The 16,791-nt window shown below is 35.9% G+C and overlaps 1 protein-coding gene across 2 annotated transcripts; it reads left to right on the top strand.

The window, feature by feature from the left end:
- Positions 1–3,225: 3,225 nt before the first annotated feature.
- Positions 3,226–16,606, top strand: LOC137387670 (caspase-6-like). Of its 2 annotated transcripts, none has more exons than XM_068074154.1 (5): positions 3,226–3,313; positions 6,977–7,154; positions 8,647–8,902; positions 13,306–13,481; positions 15,705–16,606. In XM_068074154.1, exons 2-5 carry the CDS (start codon positions 6,982–6,984, stop codon positions 16,381–16,383), a joined length of 1,284 nt encoding a protein of 427 aa, XP_067930255.1. In that variant the 5' UTR covers positions 3,226–3,313; positions 6,977–6,981; the 3' UTR covers positions 16,384–16,606. The 2 variants fall into 2 exon arrangements, with proteins under 2 accessions (XP_067930255.1, XP_067930254.1); XM_068074153.1 differs by having other exon boundaries at positions 3,226–3,255.
- Positions 16,607–16,791: the final 185 nt, after the last annotated feature.

Here is a 16,791-nt window from a genome sequence, read left to right on the forward strand (position 1 = left end):
AAATTTAACTTTACAGCTAATATTAAAGCTGTATAGCTAGTACAATTCAAAAGTAGCAGAATTTAGTAGTTTTGGTTAGCTATTCGTTATGTTAGTAAAAGCAACTGAATCTTATAGCTACAACAAGTTATATTACCAGTCTCTCTCTTTTTCTCGTAATCAGTCGAGGCAACTAATAATATCTATGGTTGTTGCTTATGCATGATAGCAGATCTCCAATCATATCGATTACAAGCAGTCATCTTCCATGAGTTTGTATTGATCTGCCTCCATTTTGAATTCCGCGTAGCTAAATCGTTATGGTGGAGTCTATGCCTTCCTAGACTTCGCTTACCATTAACATAGTTGCGAGTACAATAGTTGACACAGAAGCCAGTCTTGTTCTATTCTGTGTGCATGGCGTCACCACCTCAAAACTTCTTTATAAGAATGACTGAACCTTTCCGTTTCAGTCATTGATGATCGCCTGCCAGTTTTAAGATTTCTATGTTTGTGATCTGTGCTGCCACATGATGTTCATGGTGTCTCTCAATTGTCTCATCATCACAGCATATAGTTTCATTACTTGAGCTTGATAAATCGTCCAGGTCTCTGCGCCATATAAAAGAGTTGACAAAGCCACTACTCGATACACTCTACACGTCACACTGACTGAGACATGCTTGTTTTTCCAAAGTCTTCGCTTAAGCTTGCCAAAGGCAGTGCTTCGCTGATCCTTGCTTGGAACTATTTTTCAATCCTAGAAACGTTAGATACTGTGCTTCTGAGGTAACCATAGAGGTAACCATAGAGGTAACCATAGACTCACCAAATAACTTCACATTACATTAGCGGTAATTTTTGGAAAAGTTTGCAGTGGCTGAAGCATGGCTAAGACAGTAGAGGAGGATACAATACCCAAACCAATACCCAAAGATTATCAGTACATCAGTTAAATAACGTTGATTAAACAAAACAATATACTTTGCCTTTTCTACTAGTCTGTTTAAACATGCGAGGCCACCTTATAAAAACACTCAAACTTCTCTCACCAATGCAAAAAGACGATGACGAATGAATATTAGTTAAAAACTCAGTAGAATTTATTATATTTGTCCTAAACATTATGTGAACCCCTTAAAAAAGGTGCAATAACACTTTAGTCAACTAACAAATACATGTACCATTTGTTGAAAGCGATTATATCACAATTGTTTGTTACAAGTTCTTGTCGAGCACGACGGCAAAGAGCAGCTAAAACTTTTATTACAATCTTCTAAATACTTTGAATGTTTACTTTGAAATATTTTATATTTATAAAATAATGGATTCTACCAGTTGAACTGTGATGTTGGTTACCATAGGCAGATGTGTAACCAAGGCACAGCAATGTTCTCTGATAACCATACTTAAAACCACTTATTTAAATGTTCTTATTTGATGGTACGATTAAAACATATTGTGTGCATATAACAACCAGTAGTTCAACAACTCCACAAGAAAGTTTGCAAAATAATTGCTAAGTTGCACCTTCATTTCTAATGATACAACTGCAATGAGCGCGTTCCAGATCACAAAACATTTCATAAAATATTTTCAAGACGAGAAAACTAATAATACAACTTCTAGGTCTAGGTTAAAATAGAGCCTTTAGACCCCGAGGCCAGGTAAAGGAAGGCCATAAATTTGATGGCGCTCTATAAAAAAACGCTTGCACATGGACATGCAAAATAAACTTAGTGCCCTTTAATCATAGCCACAAACGTTACGTAAAGTTCGGGGTACAAAGCTTTTTTTGATAAAATTTTTGGTTTGTGGATAATGCTAAGAGTGCCCGGCCTGTTGCCTGTCTGGTTTCATGGTTGTGAATAAAATCTTGTATATGTTCAAAACTGTTGATAATCAAACTGTGACCACCCTCGGATAAAAAACCACAACACTAAAGACATGTGAGCATTCTTTCGTATATGTGCTAAGAGTTCGATATTAAGATTGTTGTGTGCCTCCGATACACTCAGTGTTCCCTTAATCCCTGAAATAAAACAAACTGCCTTTCTCATCATATTTTACAAAAGTGTTATCTGTCTCATTACATATGGGTCCCATACCTCACTGGCATATTCCATTATTGGCCTAATTAATGTGAGGTATGCGATATTTTTCACTTCTTTGGGCGAGTCATACAAAACATGCTTAATCAGACCAAGCTTTTGAGAGGCCCTGACAGTTAGTGAGTCTATGTGCAGGCTCCAGTTAAAATAATTGGCAATATTTACTCCCAAATATTTCATTTTAAAATGTATCACAGTATCTAGTTGCTAACTGTTAAGGTAATACGTAAAATTACTGTGACTACTTCGCTTGGCAAAGTGAATGACCTGAAATTTATTCGTATTAAAAAACATTTTTTCTCTATCAGCCCACTGCTCCAGTAAAACAAGGTCTTGCTGAAAAACTTGTTTATCAGTCTGAGTTTTTACAGGGCAATACACAAATGCATCGTCTGCATAAAGCCTGATATATGGTTTTTAGGATTTTCGAAATTTTATCAATGTACACAACAAAAAAAGGAAAGGCACCAGAACAGAGCTCTAGGGAACTCCCGATGTAACATTCAGAGGCAGACGTAGCCCCTCCACCACCATTCGCTGACTCTTGTTGGATAAAAAGTTTGCCATCCCTTTGACTATGTTAGTGCCAATATTCGATTCAAATAATTTTTTCATTAGCAAACCGTGAAGCACTTTGTCAAAAGCCTTGTAGAAGTCAATGACCACGGCATGTACCACAATGTTATTGTCAACAATTTTCACGATGTCACCAGGGGTTGCTGTTAATTGCGTAGTGCAGGAGAGACCTTTTCTAAAGCCATACTGGCTCAAACTTGAAACTTATAAACGTTGCTATAACAATTAAAACAGGTTGGTTTTTATTGACTGACATTAAAACATAGTTGGAATACATATGCATGTACAATTGCGTATTATTAATGACAAAAACCGGTTACGAAAAAATAATCACAGGTTAGAACTGGAATCGCTACAGTGAACCTGCTATAAATTCTTCTATTAGCTAATATTACTTATAAGAACCAATCAATCGGGTTCTTTTAATTGCTTGTTTTTTTTTACAGACAAAGACTCGCTACAATGAGTTTAGTTTCGTTTTAATGGTTACTAATCCAGTCTAAATTGATATACCCATCCGATAATTTTATTTTTAGGCTAATATTTCTACACACTCGGCGAGAATACGTAGCTTTTGTAGGAATTGCTGGTAACGTATAGCAACTTTGGAGCTGATTGTATATCTACATATGACTTAGCAAGACTGAGTAATTTAATATTATAATGTTTTTTGTCTATTTCCCTTGACTACATTTTGCCAGATTAACTATTTGTATTATTAGGCAGTGTAAAAACTAGTAGGTTTTCTTATCTTTATAATTCAACGTTACATCGATGGTGCTGTTGTCATAGATAGATTCAACACAATTGATGTTCTGATATTTGTACGATGTTCATTTACTGTTGTTACTGTGAGCACTGGCATTAAATTCAGATCATGACAGTTATGTATTTCAAGGAAGTTTAACCCCTGTTTGGAGCATATTGACAGCCATGATTATATTTATAACAAGCTAACTTTTATTTATTATCTGACATATTTGTGTTTATTCATAGCACGTAGTTTCTGCTTTCTTGTCTTTTATTGAGAAATTATTGCAAACTGCTATTACCTACCTCCATGGATTTTAGTTGCGATACGAAAGAAGCAGGGATATGCCATTGACAATTTAGATAAATTTTTTCTGTAGAACACGCAGGCGACTCACATTGCAAAATTGCTAGCCTCAAAGTGAGCAATCAATACTTTTCTGCTGAATGAAAGTCATGACATTGTCTGTTCATAATAGCCAAAACAAATTGATTTACTATATATCTAGTTTGTTCTGTAACTGTTATTCGATTCTCAGCTGTTTAACTAAATACTAGTCAGTGCTTTACAGATTTAGGTGAAACTATGCCTTGCATCTTACTTACAATATTCACTTGAAACTAACTAATCAAGTGTAGATTTTTAGAGACAATATGTCATATGTGTAAATAAGAATGTGGAGCTTGTCTATATTGTGGATATCGTGGGGTGGCTTAAGATCTAGCTACAAAAGCTGATGTTTTATTTTGATGCATATGTATATATATATTTATAAACAACTAGAATGTTTCAAAGCGTAGAGTACTGTTAGCAGTAGGCCTGACTACTTTATCATTATATATAAGTAATATAAGTAATATAGATTGCTCTTATGCTTGGTAAGAGCAATCTTCAGAAGATTGCTCTTACCAAGCATAAAACTAATAGTAATCAAGTGTTTTATCTAAAGTTATAGTCTGTTTTATTGATTTTAACTTGCTCTGATTTTATCATTGAGCACTCTGCTCGGCTCTTACACTTTTACTTATACATATATACGATATATATATATATATATGTATATATGTATAAGCATCAAACAGCATTGTCATAACGATAAGTATTTTTATTTATATTTAAAAACTATTATATATTATAATTGATTGCCAATTCCTATAGTTTGAGTTTTCTATCCATCACCACTTATCTACATTTATATGTACATTTGTTTATATGTATAGTTTATGTACTTTACATATATATTTTTATGTATATATGTGTATATGTATAGTATGTGTACACAAGAAATATCAAAAAAGGGCAAGAAATCTTCTCTAGATTAAGCAAAGTATCAACCACTTTTGTGCATTTTACCAAAAAAGTTTGGAGAAACCGACATCTTAGTATTTGTACTGAAGTTTGTGCTTATGAAGCCTGTGTTTTAAGTATCCTCTTTTACGCTGCTGAGACCTGGGTTACATATCAACTTCAAGAGTCAAAACTGAGTGCCTTTCACATCTTCAACCTCAGTATTTTCTCTGTAAGACCTGGAAGACAGAATGACAATTGAGATCTTCAAGATTACTGGCTCTGGATCATTTGCAAGTCGGCTGAAGTTCTTTAGATTGTATTTAAACATGTCAGCAGAGCCTCCTTATAGACCCCCTTGTTTCCTGCTCCATAAAGTGCTGGAAGAAAGCACAGGACAACCATGGAGGCAACGATTTCGCTTAAATGATGTTATCAAGTGCTACCTCAAAGACTTCATCATTGATCCTGTTTTTTTGACAACCTTCTCTAAGCACTGTAATAACTGGAGGTCTAAACTCCAAGCTGGTCACCTTCACAGTATTGCAGCCAGCCTGGAAAGTTTACAACAGAAGTGCCAAGGCACCATAAATTCAACCAAATAAGATGTTGAGCACTGTCACTCGTGAGACGAGCATACCAACATCATAAAGTATATGTTTGTATATATGTATGTACATGGACCCCCGCCATGCGATATTAATTCATTCCGGTATTGGCATCATAAGGCGAAAATGCCATATAGAGTGGTGTAGAAACTCATAGTAATTATCTAATACAAACACTTCATGGTACAAAACATCAAAATTGATGTACATACTGTATATGTTAAAAATTAGTGACAAAATAATATGTTAACCTTAGTAACCATAGTTACCTAAAATAACTTTTGTGTATTTAATGGTTAAGATCTGCAATAAAATGTAACATTACAATGTACATCACTATGTACAGTACATATCGTAGAAGTTCTTACCTTCAAGACAGACGTATAACATAAACTTTGAATTTAAATAAAATGAATTTAGCTTACTAAACACATACTTGAAGCTAAGTTTCAGTACGTATTTTACTTAACTTTAATTTTGCCATCGTCTAAAGTTTTATCACCTATCTGTTTCCGGTTTCTTTTTCATTATAACTTATAACAAATACTGCTGAACTAAGATTAAGACCAGGTGAGCATCGTATCTCTTTTAGGTGTTGTAGGAGGAATTCCGAGGATTAGCACATCGGCATTTTTGTTATTCTCACATATTCAACACACCAGCAAATTGGAATTTCGAGAAAATTTTGTTGTTGATGTCTTATAGCAGAAAAAATGTACGGCGGAGACAAAAAACATTGTGTTCCGCATTTTAAGGCAAAAAAATCATATAACAGAGACATCGTTACGTGGGGGTGCACTGTATATCAATATGTATATACACTATATACATATACTATAGATGTAGACATACTATAGATGTATACTATATATGTTGTATATATGTATTATATAGTAATATAAATATGCACTCAAATAGGAGTATATGTATGGGTAAAAAGGTTTATCTACATTATGTTATACTATATTTTTGGATATGCTGTATCTTATGCATGCATAGGTTCATGGATTTCTAAAATGCTGGAGTTTGACAGCATCAGTCACGAATTGAACTCGCATTTTTCAATCTCAAAGCACGCTAACCTTTAGACCAAACGTCCAAACAACATTAAGGTCTTTGCAATTTTTACAGTCTGATGCTCACATACAAAGAATGTGTTCTATGACATAAATTGTTATGGAATTTTGATGAAGGCAACATCAACATAGTATGCCTTTATTATGAACTAGCTGTGCTGCCCGCCGTTGTTTGGGCATTAAAAATCAGCTTATAAACAATGAGAGTTGCTTGCCACTTGTTATTAGCTTGACACATTGCCAATAGATAATTTGAGTAAGCTTACTAATAAGAGCTACGGCTTATCATGACTTTGCGTCTTGACCGAGAGCGTAGCGTATTTGCTCCCATATAGTGACATATATTGCCTAGCTGGTGTAGCTAAATTGGTAGGGCATCGGACTGGTGTAGTGGAGGGTCCGAGATGAAATCTCTTGCGATCCAGATTCTTTATTCCTAGATTTTGATAGCTATAGCTGGAACTACACACATTCACATTCCCACATACCTACACGCAACTTTGAGAAATATAGATTTAACACTCTTGCTGTACTATTAGCCTTGCTGTACTATTACTTTTGCTGATTTATTATTGAATGATTAAACAGGGAAGATGGATGCACGGTTAGCGATATCAGAGCACAGAGACCTACTTATTACGACTCTGTCACCTCCCGCTTTGGAATTTCTCTACACTTTGCTTGAAGATGAAAATATCGTCTACGCCATCATTGTAAATCATGAGGATTTGCCGACAGCTTCGGCTAAGATAGATGACCTCATCAAGTAAGTTCACAACAGTCTACTCCTTTGTTCTACTCTTTAGGTTGTCTCCATTTCTACAATAGTTAGGATAAGTGACTTAAGAATGGTTGAAAATCAGTTGCTTCCCTGAGGCTTCAACTCAACTCCACTGTTGCAAACGCGAACAGAAAGCTCAAGCACTTTTAAAAAACATTGTGGGTTTGTTATGTCCATGTTACATGCCTTGTTCTTCACCAAGTGTTATGCTAAGGTATTTAGATTTTGACTTTTAAATCAACCAAACTAAGATTGTTTTTGATACCTCGTGCATGTAGGCATACGATATGGCATCCCATGATGTGCCTTTTGTAGTGACCAGCGTAGCGCCAGACTAACCAACCATATTTGTTTTTTAATACAGTATATTCTGTCTGCAATACTTATGCTGCATGGTCTATCTGTAAGACCGCAGCCAATTACACTAATCCCATTATTCATGCGCTACATTGGCCATGGTGCATGCTGGGATTGCTTATCCTGTGGATGAAATGCAAAGATCTTGCATTTTTCAGCGTTAAGACTCATACTCTTTGTGTTTGCTTAATTGCTTATCTTTTACAGTTGTGGGAGAGTTACACGCGTCATTAACATTGAATCTCACCAGTAAGGGCAGAATAACTATTTCTGATATTAAAATCTCTATTTGTACTTACAGGATTTATCTTCTCTCTTCTATATACAGTCAAACATGGATAACTCGCCCACGGATAACTCGAACACATGGTTAACTCGAACGGTTTCTTTGGTCCGTTTCCACGTAATGATAAATTGCTATAGATAACTCGGACTCAACACTGTTAACTCGAACTGTTTTTTGCCCAAAGGCTACCGAAACGGTTGTTATCGCTTTAGAAAATCACTTTATTCCAAGCCATAGAGGTAAACCTCAACTTTTCGGAATTCATAAGCGTCGTTATTGTCAACGACTTTTCTAAAGGTTTGGTGAAATTTGATTTATACCAAACATCCGCTTAGCGATCGCCCTTCGGAAGCAAGGTAAAGTGAGGTAATTTTTACATGAACTTCAAGAAAAATCGGCAAAATTGATCGTGGGTAAAACGCTCAAAAGAAAAAGATGTCTTTTCTTTTGAGCATTTCAACAACGATCAAGTTTTGCCAATGTCAATTTAAAAAACGTCCTGGCAATAACATCACCTCAAACAACAAACCAATCTCAAGTGATAGAAAAATCTCTATACTTTTTGATAAAAACGTTTTAAACTTTACATTAGAAGCATTTAATTTGAAACAAGCCATTTGTGCTTTTGATTTATATTATAGTTTGTATATGTACATGTATCTACCAATAAATAAGTAAATACATGGACTTGTGACAGTGCTCTGATAACTTGAACGCTCTGATAATTCGAACACTTTTGCACGGTCCCGTGAAGTTCGAGTTATCCATGTTTGACTGTATTTGGATTTGATTTCAAATGTGATAAATTAATATCTTTGGAATGTTTTATTGTAGCATTGTATGCCGTCGCAACAGCACTGACCTTGCTGATAAATTTTTAAGCTGGCTCCTGGCATCAAACCAGGCTGAGCTCCATGCAGCCATTTTAAGGGGGCGTAGCCAGCATTCTCCTAATCTTTCGGTGGGTGACTTTACAACAGACAGTGTTGATGATGGCGGCGAATCACCATGTGAGAGTCTCAGCAAGGAAACAACAGCAGTCTTGGATATGCCAGGCGTGCTGCCAAACGAAGAGTTTGTGAATGAAAAGGTAGGCGGAACGGATGTTTTTCCTTCAGGCTAAAGTTATTGTCATGGTTATTGCATTTACTAAAATTGCTAGTACGCTTGGCAGTCACACGCGCTGTGAGAGATTTTCACGAGTAATCAATATTTGGAGAATCATCCCATGAAGCACTGAGACACCCAAGTAGTGGAGTGGTGGGGTGCATGCGTTTGAATCTGAGGCCCTGGGTTTGATTCTCGTGCGAGGCAATCTTTTTTCCTAACACTTTTAGCGTGGCTTCAGATGGATGGACACGGCTTTTATTCTAGTAAAGATTATTAGCAGTTTTTTGCGTCGGGGGGGGGGGGGGAGGGGGGATTGTCAGGTGTAATAACTGTACGTACAATTATTCTAAATCGTATCAAGGCGGTCGATTGACGCAGTTGGCAGTGTCTATCTAGCAGGCCAAAAATCGTGAGTTTGAATCCCATTAAAAGCAATTGGTTGCCCTAATTTCTAAGCGAGGCTTAGACTAAGCTCTAAACGTGGCTAGATTAAACTCTAAGCGAAGTTTCAGACAGACACAGCTCTTATTATAGTAACGGTTGCGTAGATGATTGTAGTAGTTATGAATTATAAAGCATACTAAGTCTGTTTAAGGATTATCTACTCATTGGCTGTAATTAAATTAGTTGCACGCATTGCTGTCACATTTCATTTGTGCACAAATGTAGAATCTGAAAATTGTAGAAAGTCATGGTCACATATAGTGGTAGTTGGGCTACACAATGACCTAGTAGTAGAGAACTGGTATATGCTTCTACAAGGCATTGTTAAACTTTCTGTACATGGCATTAAACTTAACTGCAATTCCTAGCTCTTTTGTTGGCACTGCTCTCTTACCCCCATACATTCGTTGTAGCATGTGCCTAACTATGGCTAAACTTAACAGTTTAAATACAATTGTTTTAAATTGGTGCGTTACCAATGCCTAATCTAAAAATATGAAATCGAGTGCTTGTCTGTCGTCGTTTGTATGTCTAGTTAATAGCGATTGGTTAAAATACGCACGCTTGCAGTCGAGTGCGCCATGAGAGATCATGATGTGTAATGATTATATGCACAATTATTCCAAAGCGTAGTAAGATGGTTGTGTGGTGTAGTGGTCGTGCACATAGCTTAACATCCTCGTGTAGCTGAATGTTTGGGTTTGATTCCTGTGAGGTGTGATCTTTTTTCCTAATGCTCTTAGCTTGTTTCGGACAGACTTGATTCTTATTATACTAAAGATTAAGATAATAGCTTAAGTTCCTAGCTTAATTTACTCAAATTTTAAAGTTATAATGGTAAATGTTGTATATGATGATTAATAATAAATTTTTTATGCAAAAAACTTTTTGTTATTCGCGCAACACCGGGCATTCATTTAGTCGCATACATAAATCATGACAGCTCGCTCATGGTAATGGTAGTCTTTTACACCTGCTAGATGTTGCACTGCTATCCTTGAAGAATGACTGATTGTTTATTCAAACCGTCTTAGAATATTTGCTGAACCCAATAAAGCTGTCTAGTCTCCTCTGGGTAATCTAGAGTGCTCTCATCCGGTCATCTGAGCAATGGATAGCTCCAAGTGCACCCCCTTGGATCCCCCTTCACTTGACCCCCTCAAGTTTCACATTCTATTTTTGTCAAGCGTGAGGTTCTGGTATTTCCTTAGTTTTTCTTTTTCTGTCACTCATAAGTCACATGACACAGCAATATCTATAACCAGAGTCTCTCTATTTTTCTTGTCATTGACAACCATACTAGGTTTCCTCGCTTCTTTCGCAGTAGACATTTTAGTTGCCACAGCATTTTTCCATTTGTGTTTTCTCATCCTTTGGTTGTACCAATTATCACTGCGATTAAACTGTAGAGCTCACGTGATTACCAGCTGATGAGAGTACGAACTTATCATGTTTTTTCTATGTATTCCAGTAGTGCCAACATCTCATACATGTACTTACTGAGGAGTAAGTACAGTAAGTACATACTGAGGAACTGCATCACTGTTTAATCTCTATTATGATTATTGTTGTTATAATGAAGTATAACAAAAGAAAATAATGAGCATCACCTAGATTGACTTCACGATGTACCAAACTAGCAAGAATTTCTTCATTTTTAGGTCTTGATTTAAAAATCTGTTATTAAAACTTGTAAAAACAAATTTATTCTAATAATTCATGCTGTTTTTTTACCTTAAGAAATTGCATGTACTGTACTTTATAATCACATTTACAACATGCTCTTAAGGGTCCTTGTGAATTCAAATTTAGGTTTCACCTGTCCAATATCTATTATGGTCTGGGCAACGAGCATTCTTGGAGTTATTCTTTCTTGGAGCTACTTTCAATGATAAAGGGTCAATTAGAGGACAACTCTCAAATGGACCCAATAAGGATATTTTTGGCATTCTGTGAACAGATTTGTTATATGGTCCGCTGTTGGGTACTGTAACCTACACAGGCATATAGGTATATGTCTATCCTCTAGTAACTGTAACTCTTTACAACTGTAATGCATTGTAAAGATTCTAATATTCATGGTAACTTTTTCACAAAGTGCATGATAATATAGATAGTGTAACACTCATTTCACTCGGACAATTATACTGACTTACTAAAATAGAAATGTTTTTAGTCTAAAGATCCAGATAACAGATGTGTATTGGACAAATTATTATGGGAATAAAATACCGTTTTTGTTGTTTAAAAATAGATGCTAGCAAGACAGGATCAGCAATGCACTTAGCCATGCACGCCTCAAAGTGTTTTATGTACTATTGGAATATTAAGCACGTGTTACATGATTGACATAAAACATACTTATGCTGATAGCTTGAAGGGCTATAAACCGACACGATTGGGCATTGATAACGCGAAAATTTAAAACAATTGTAATTAGACTGTCAGCCTTAACCATACATAGTTTAGTTCATGCTACAACTAATGTACAGGTAAAAGAGCAGTGCCCACCAAAAAGCTAGGAATTGCAGCTAAGTTTAATGCCATGTGCAGAAATTCAAACAATGCCTTGCAGAAGCATATATCAGTTCTCTACTACTAGGTCATTGTGTGGCCCAACTATCACCATAATATGGTCACATATTATGTGACCGTAACTTTCTACATTTTCGGTGTGCACTATTGTCATATGATTGTCATGCTCAGACCTGATTTGAATAAAGCGCATGAGTAGATAACACTTGAACACTCTTCGCCTCTCTTCTATTTCTTAACAAACTACTACAATCATATTTATTCATACATTTCCACTTTGTCATTGTGTCTGTCACTTTTCTATTGGTCTCTGTATATGCTACATGGTTCCACATTTTCTGGCCAATTTCATTGGTACGCGTATGCTCTGTGCCTTCCACCAGGTCACTAAAGATATTTGGTTTTAAAACTCAGTCTGCGAGCAGTCTGACTGAATATGGAAGAAATCCTGGGCATCGTTAGGCTTCCTGCTTGTGCTCATTAAAATTTGATTGGTTGTTTTACCACTAACAACTTGAAAATGAAAGATTACTAGTAAAGGCGCTTTTAGATTTCTACACACACCCTCTGGTGCAAAACGTAACTGTTATTGCAATGCTTCAGGCTGATGTCTACCCATAAACCTAGACTAGTGATCCTCACACTAATAATAATGAACTATGATCATTTATTAATGAATGACCCTCAAATGACCTTCAAACAAATATGATCAGAAGAAGTTTAGCACTCATTGTTATCCAGCAAATGGCTGGTTGTTCTAGACCAAAAACATTCAACACTGTAAAAAATGTGCAGATTGTGTTTTACCCATGCTGCTTACCTGCTGTCATTGAGGCTTTTTAACCCCATTTCTCACGAGTCATTGCAAAAGCATCTGAATTCTTCAACAACCGTAAGACCTACACGATTGGAATCAGAATGGCATAGGCATATCCCCGGCAGATGAAAGCACTGCCAGGGTCTCCTACGCGTCCAAAAGCACCAATGAAGATGAACTTACACAAAATTTTAGTAAATTTTATCAGTAAATTACAAAATCTCAGCATTTGCAGTAATGGATGTTTTTTTGTCTAGAACAACCAGCCATTTGTTGCATAACAGCGAGTGCTAAATTTCTTCTGATCATATTTGTTTGAAGGTCATTTGAGGGTCATTCATTAATAAATGAGGATATTTTATTAGTAGATGATCATATTTTATACTTTTTGATGAAATTTACTAAAATCTTGTGTAAGTTCATCTCTAAAGCTGTTTTATGTTTTAAAGCAGGTTGAATAGCGTGACTTTTGTATAGTAAATTTGCAGTTTTATGTTGTATAAGTACTGTATGCGCCTGATCTCCTCTGCATATTCCCTTTTCTCTAGACTTGCATCTTCTGTCAGCAAAACTGTTAATTTGTATAGCTGGCCGATACTTGTGCTGTGTATCCAATATCTTCACGGGTGAGGGGCGTAGCCATGCTCGTCATCAACAGCAAGTTCCCTTCACGACGAGAGTTTGACCGGAATGGTTCGGAGTTTGACACAAACAACCTCCATCGTCTTTTCACTTGGCTCGGATATGAAGTGCTCGTGTACAGGTGGTACTAGCAAGCATTGATTGTAAAGTAACATTTGTTTTTATAAAGGCTGGTACACATCGTATCATCGTATGTTGGAGTTGTCCTCTCCTTGAATAAAGTTTGCCACTTACCTATAAGTCTGTGTAATGTGCACCACTTTGGTGATGTTGATTGGGCGGCATGAATTGCTTGATCCATACTCTCTTTCATGATAGTTGCTGCGGGACTAGTATTTCTTCGTTTCATTGTATAATAAGAATGCTACGCTGTGGACTATATTGCTGATGTGAACACGGATGGGTTTGTGATAGTGTGAACATTGCTATTACAGACGATCACCAAAGTATTGTGCGATTAACACTGACATACGCGGATATAGTGTGAACCAGCATTTAATGTATTGAAAAGCTTCATTGTGAGATTTAGAGTTCAAAGTTCACATCTCTAAGGATAGTATATCTAGATGTCCAGGTATTTTAGACATAATATAGATGATTACACAAGGAAGTTGAAAAGAGAAAATCAATTATAAAAGCATTGCATAGGCTAATGCAGTCATACCTTCACATGCAAAACCAATTTGTTCCGAGAATTTATTTGTATGCGGAAACCATAGTTTTCAGCATACAAATACTTACAAATATAAGCATACAAATAAATACAAATAAAGCTTTGTATGCTGAAACCATAGTTTTCACATACAAAGCTAATTTGTTCTGAGAATTTCTGTGTATGCTGAAACTATAGTTTTCAGACCAAATATGCTTATACAGTCATTTCTTTAATTTGTTTTATAGCCCAAAAAACCTACACCTTGATAACTACTGCAGGTGATTGTATATAATGTTAAAACCTATGCATTACATTAACCTATTTGAAAACTAAATGTAAATTACACAATAAAGCTAAACTATTAGATTAATGATCAATAACCAAAACAATAAATTGAGAATGTATTAATCGGGGAGCAGCGGTGTTTAAATGGTATAGAGTGCCTCACTTCGAAACAGCAGACGGGGATCAATTTCCAGGAAGACCACTGGTGGTGACAGGAATGGCATCCAACCTTAGAGTGCTCTTTTTGTCAAATCAGCTCATACTGATTAGTCAGCACGCTGCCAGGCAGCTAACTCGAGTTTAGTAGAAAGAGTGAGTGAGAATGATCAAGAAAAGAGTACTTCATTCTTACTGTATCATCGGCTAGTAGAAGTCTTGGGTTGGCAATACATCGGTTCAAAGTTGGAGCAATAATAAATAATAATAATAAATAATAATAATCAGGTAATATTCAAATATTACAAAGAAATGTTACAAGTAACCTTAACATAGACATGGTTAAATTTAAACAAACTTAGTTTATATAATCTTTATTGTTTTTTGTTTTCACCTCGTCAGGTGCACACGAACTATTTGGGTTTGATAAGCTTCGCATGTGGTATGTCGAGAACTATATCAGGATGTAATTATAATAATTACTGGAATTTTATGTTAGAAAATTGCATTTTAAGGCACTTGTAACTCGAAGCTTGCCTGTATTTAAATGTGAAAAAGATTTGTCACAGGAAATGTTTGCAATAACCAGAAGAGTACGAAGCACTTGTGCTAATCCGTTACGTTATGGCGGGCACCTATGAGTGGATTCCTCAAGTACGCTGAACATAAAGGGTTTTCTGATTGAACTGATACAAATATGATTAAAATATCCAGTGTTCTTTCTGTGGGAGGGGGTAGCAGTGTCATTTTTACTACAGTCCTGCTCTACGTTGAGACTTTGCTAAACCACATGCCGACACCTAACATGCAATCAAAAAATATAAATGTGACTGTACTTACATGAATTGGAATTTGTTTCTTGCTTTCTAAAATTAGTTAAAAGCATAATTTTATATCAAATAGTTTTTTAAATTGTTTGGCTAAAATTCAAAAATGTCATTAATCTAATTTTAACATAAAACTGTTTTGTAATTGTCTTCTCTTACTACTTAGTTTTTATTTATAGAGTTGGTTTTTTAAATATGTAACAATACCAGGGGTGAATACCAGTGCCCCGTTTAAAAAGTCAAGTTACAAATGTATTTTATTTACTCAAAATTGACTTGCATAATTTCTAAGTAGTGAAGCATTAAGTCATTAACTGTTTTGAGAATCACGCTGTAATTGTTTATGTACAAAGTTTGTATATAGTAAATTTTAAGGTCTCCGCTTTTATCAATTTTAAATTCTGTATATGTTTGCTTTTAGCAACTTAACTAAGACGGATTTGAATTTGAAGCTTGATACACTGACGAGAGATAATAAACAACGATCCTACAGTTCATTCGTACTTTGCGTTCTCTCTCACGGAAGTACCGGGACCATCGTTATGTCAGATCTATCAGAAGTCTACATAGATGAGTTGCTCGATCGACTGGACAGTAACAACTTCCCTGCAATGGCCGGCAAGCCTAAGCTGATATATATTGATGCCAACAGCCAAGCTCTAGCATCTGATAAAGGATTCTCTTTACCAAAAGCTGATGAAAGCCATCAGATATCTAAATCTCCAACTGGTCCTCTCCAGCCAATTCGAGTCATACAATCCCGTACAGTTTACGAAAAGTGTACCATCAAACATAAGGAGTTTTCAAATCCTGTCTTTGATGCTTACCAAGCTAAGGTAGCTTGCAAGGCAGACTTTGTGCTGCTTTTAGCTTCATTTTTTGGATATACCGCTCTTCATAATGTTGCGATTGGTAGTATAAGCACCCGAGTGCTCGTAGAAACATTTTATAAGCATGCCCACAGCCATCACATCGTTGAATTAGCCATGAGAATCAGGCGTAAAAAGTGCTCAAGATTTTTAAGAGACACTACAGAGGTTTTGACATTAATTGAAACGTTGACAAAAGACTTTTACTTGTTTCCTGTGTCGCCTACATAGAATCTGAGATTGGTTGTCAACTTATACGATATCTACTTCATTGTACACATTTACTTAAGCCTGTTCATTGATTGCTTATGAAATATTGTAGTCATAGTTTAGGAGCTATGAAAGGATACAATTTTGAATTATTTTTTTAAGAAGTGTGATTCATAGTAAGTTTATCTCGTGTTGCAATGGTTTGATTTCTGACCCGATTGTGAATAAAATCGTTTGCTGCCTCTGTGACTTTCAAGCTACATATTTGTTCCATGAACAAATTTTTTTACTGAAACAAGTAATGATAAACGTAAGTTAGATAGAACGCTCAAGAGCCCTTAGACATCAAAACCTTTAGCAGCTAAGGTACCTAAATAGGAGCCGAATAGCGCGCTATACACGGCTCTTACATGGCTATCATGGGTAAAT

The sequence above is a fragment of the Watersipora subatra genome, chromosome 2 (assembly GCF_963576615.1).
Source record: "Watersipora subatra chromosome 2, tzWatSuba1.1, whole genome shotgun sequence".
Classification (NCBI taxonomy): Eukaryota; Metazoa; Bryozoa; class Gymnolaemata; order Cheilostomatida; family Watersiporidae; genus Watersipora; species Watersipora subatra.

What these genes read in the sequence shown, in the direction of transcription:
- LOC137387670 (XM_068074154.1), top strand. Translation starts at nt 6,982, where the DNA reads ATGGATGCACGGTTAGCGATATCAGAGCACAGAGACCTACTTATTACG. An exon ending in AAGATAGATGACCTCATCAA is followed by an intron (nt 7,155 to 8,646) that starts GTAAGTTCACAA and finishes GTTTTATTGTAG; the next exon opens with CATTGTATGCCGTCGCAACA. An exon ending in TATGAAGTGCTCGTGTACAG is followed by an intron (nt 13,482 to 15,704) that starts GTGGTACTAGCA and finishes GTTTGCTTTTAG; the next exon opens with CAACTTAACTAAGACGGATT.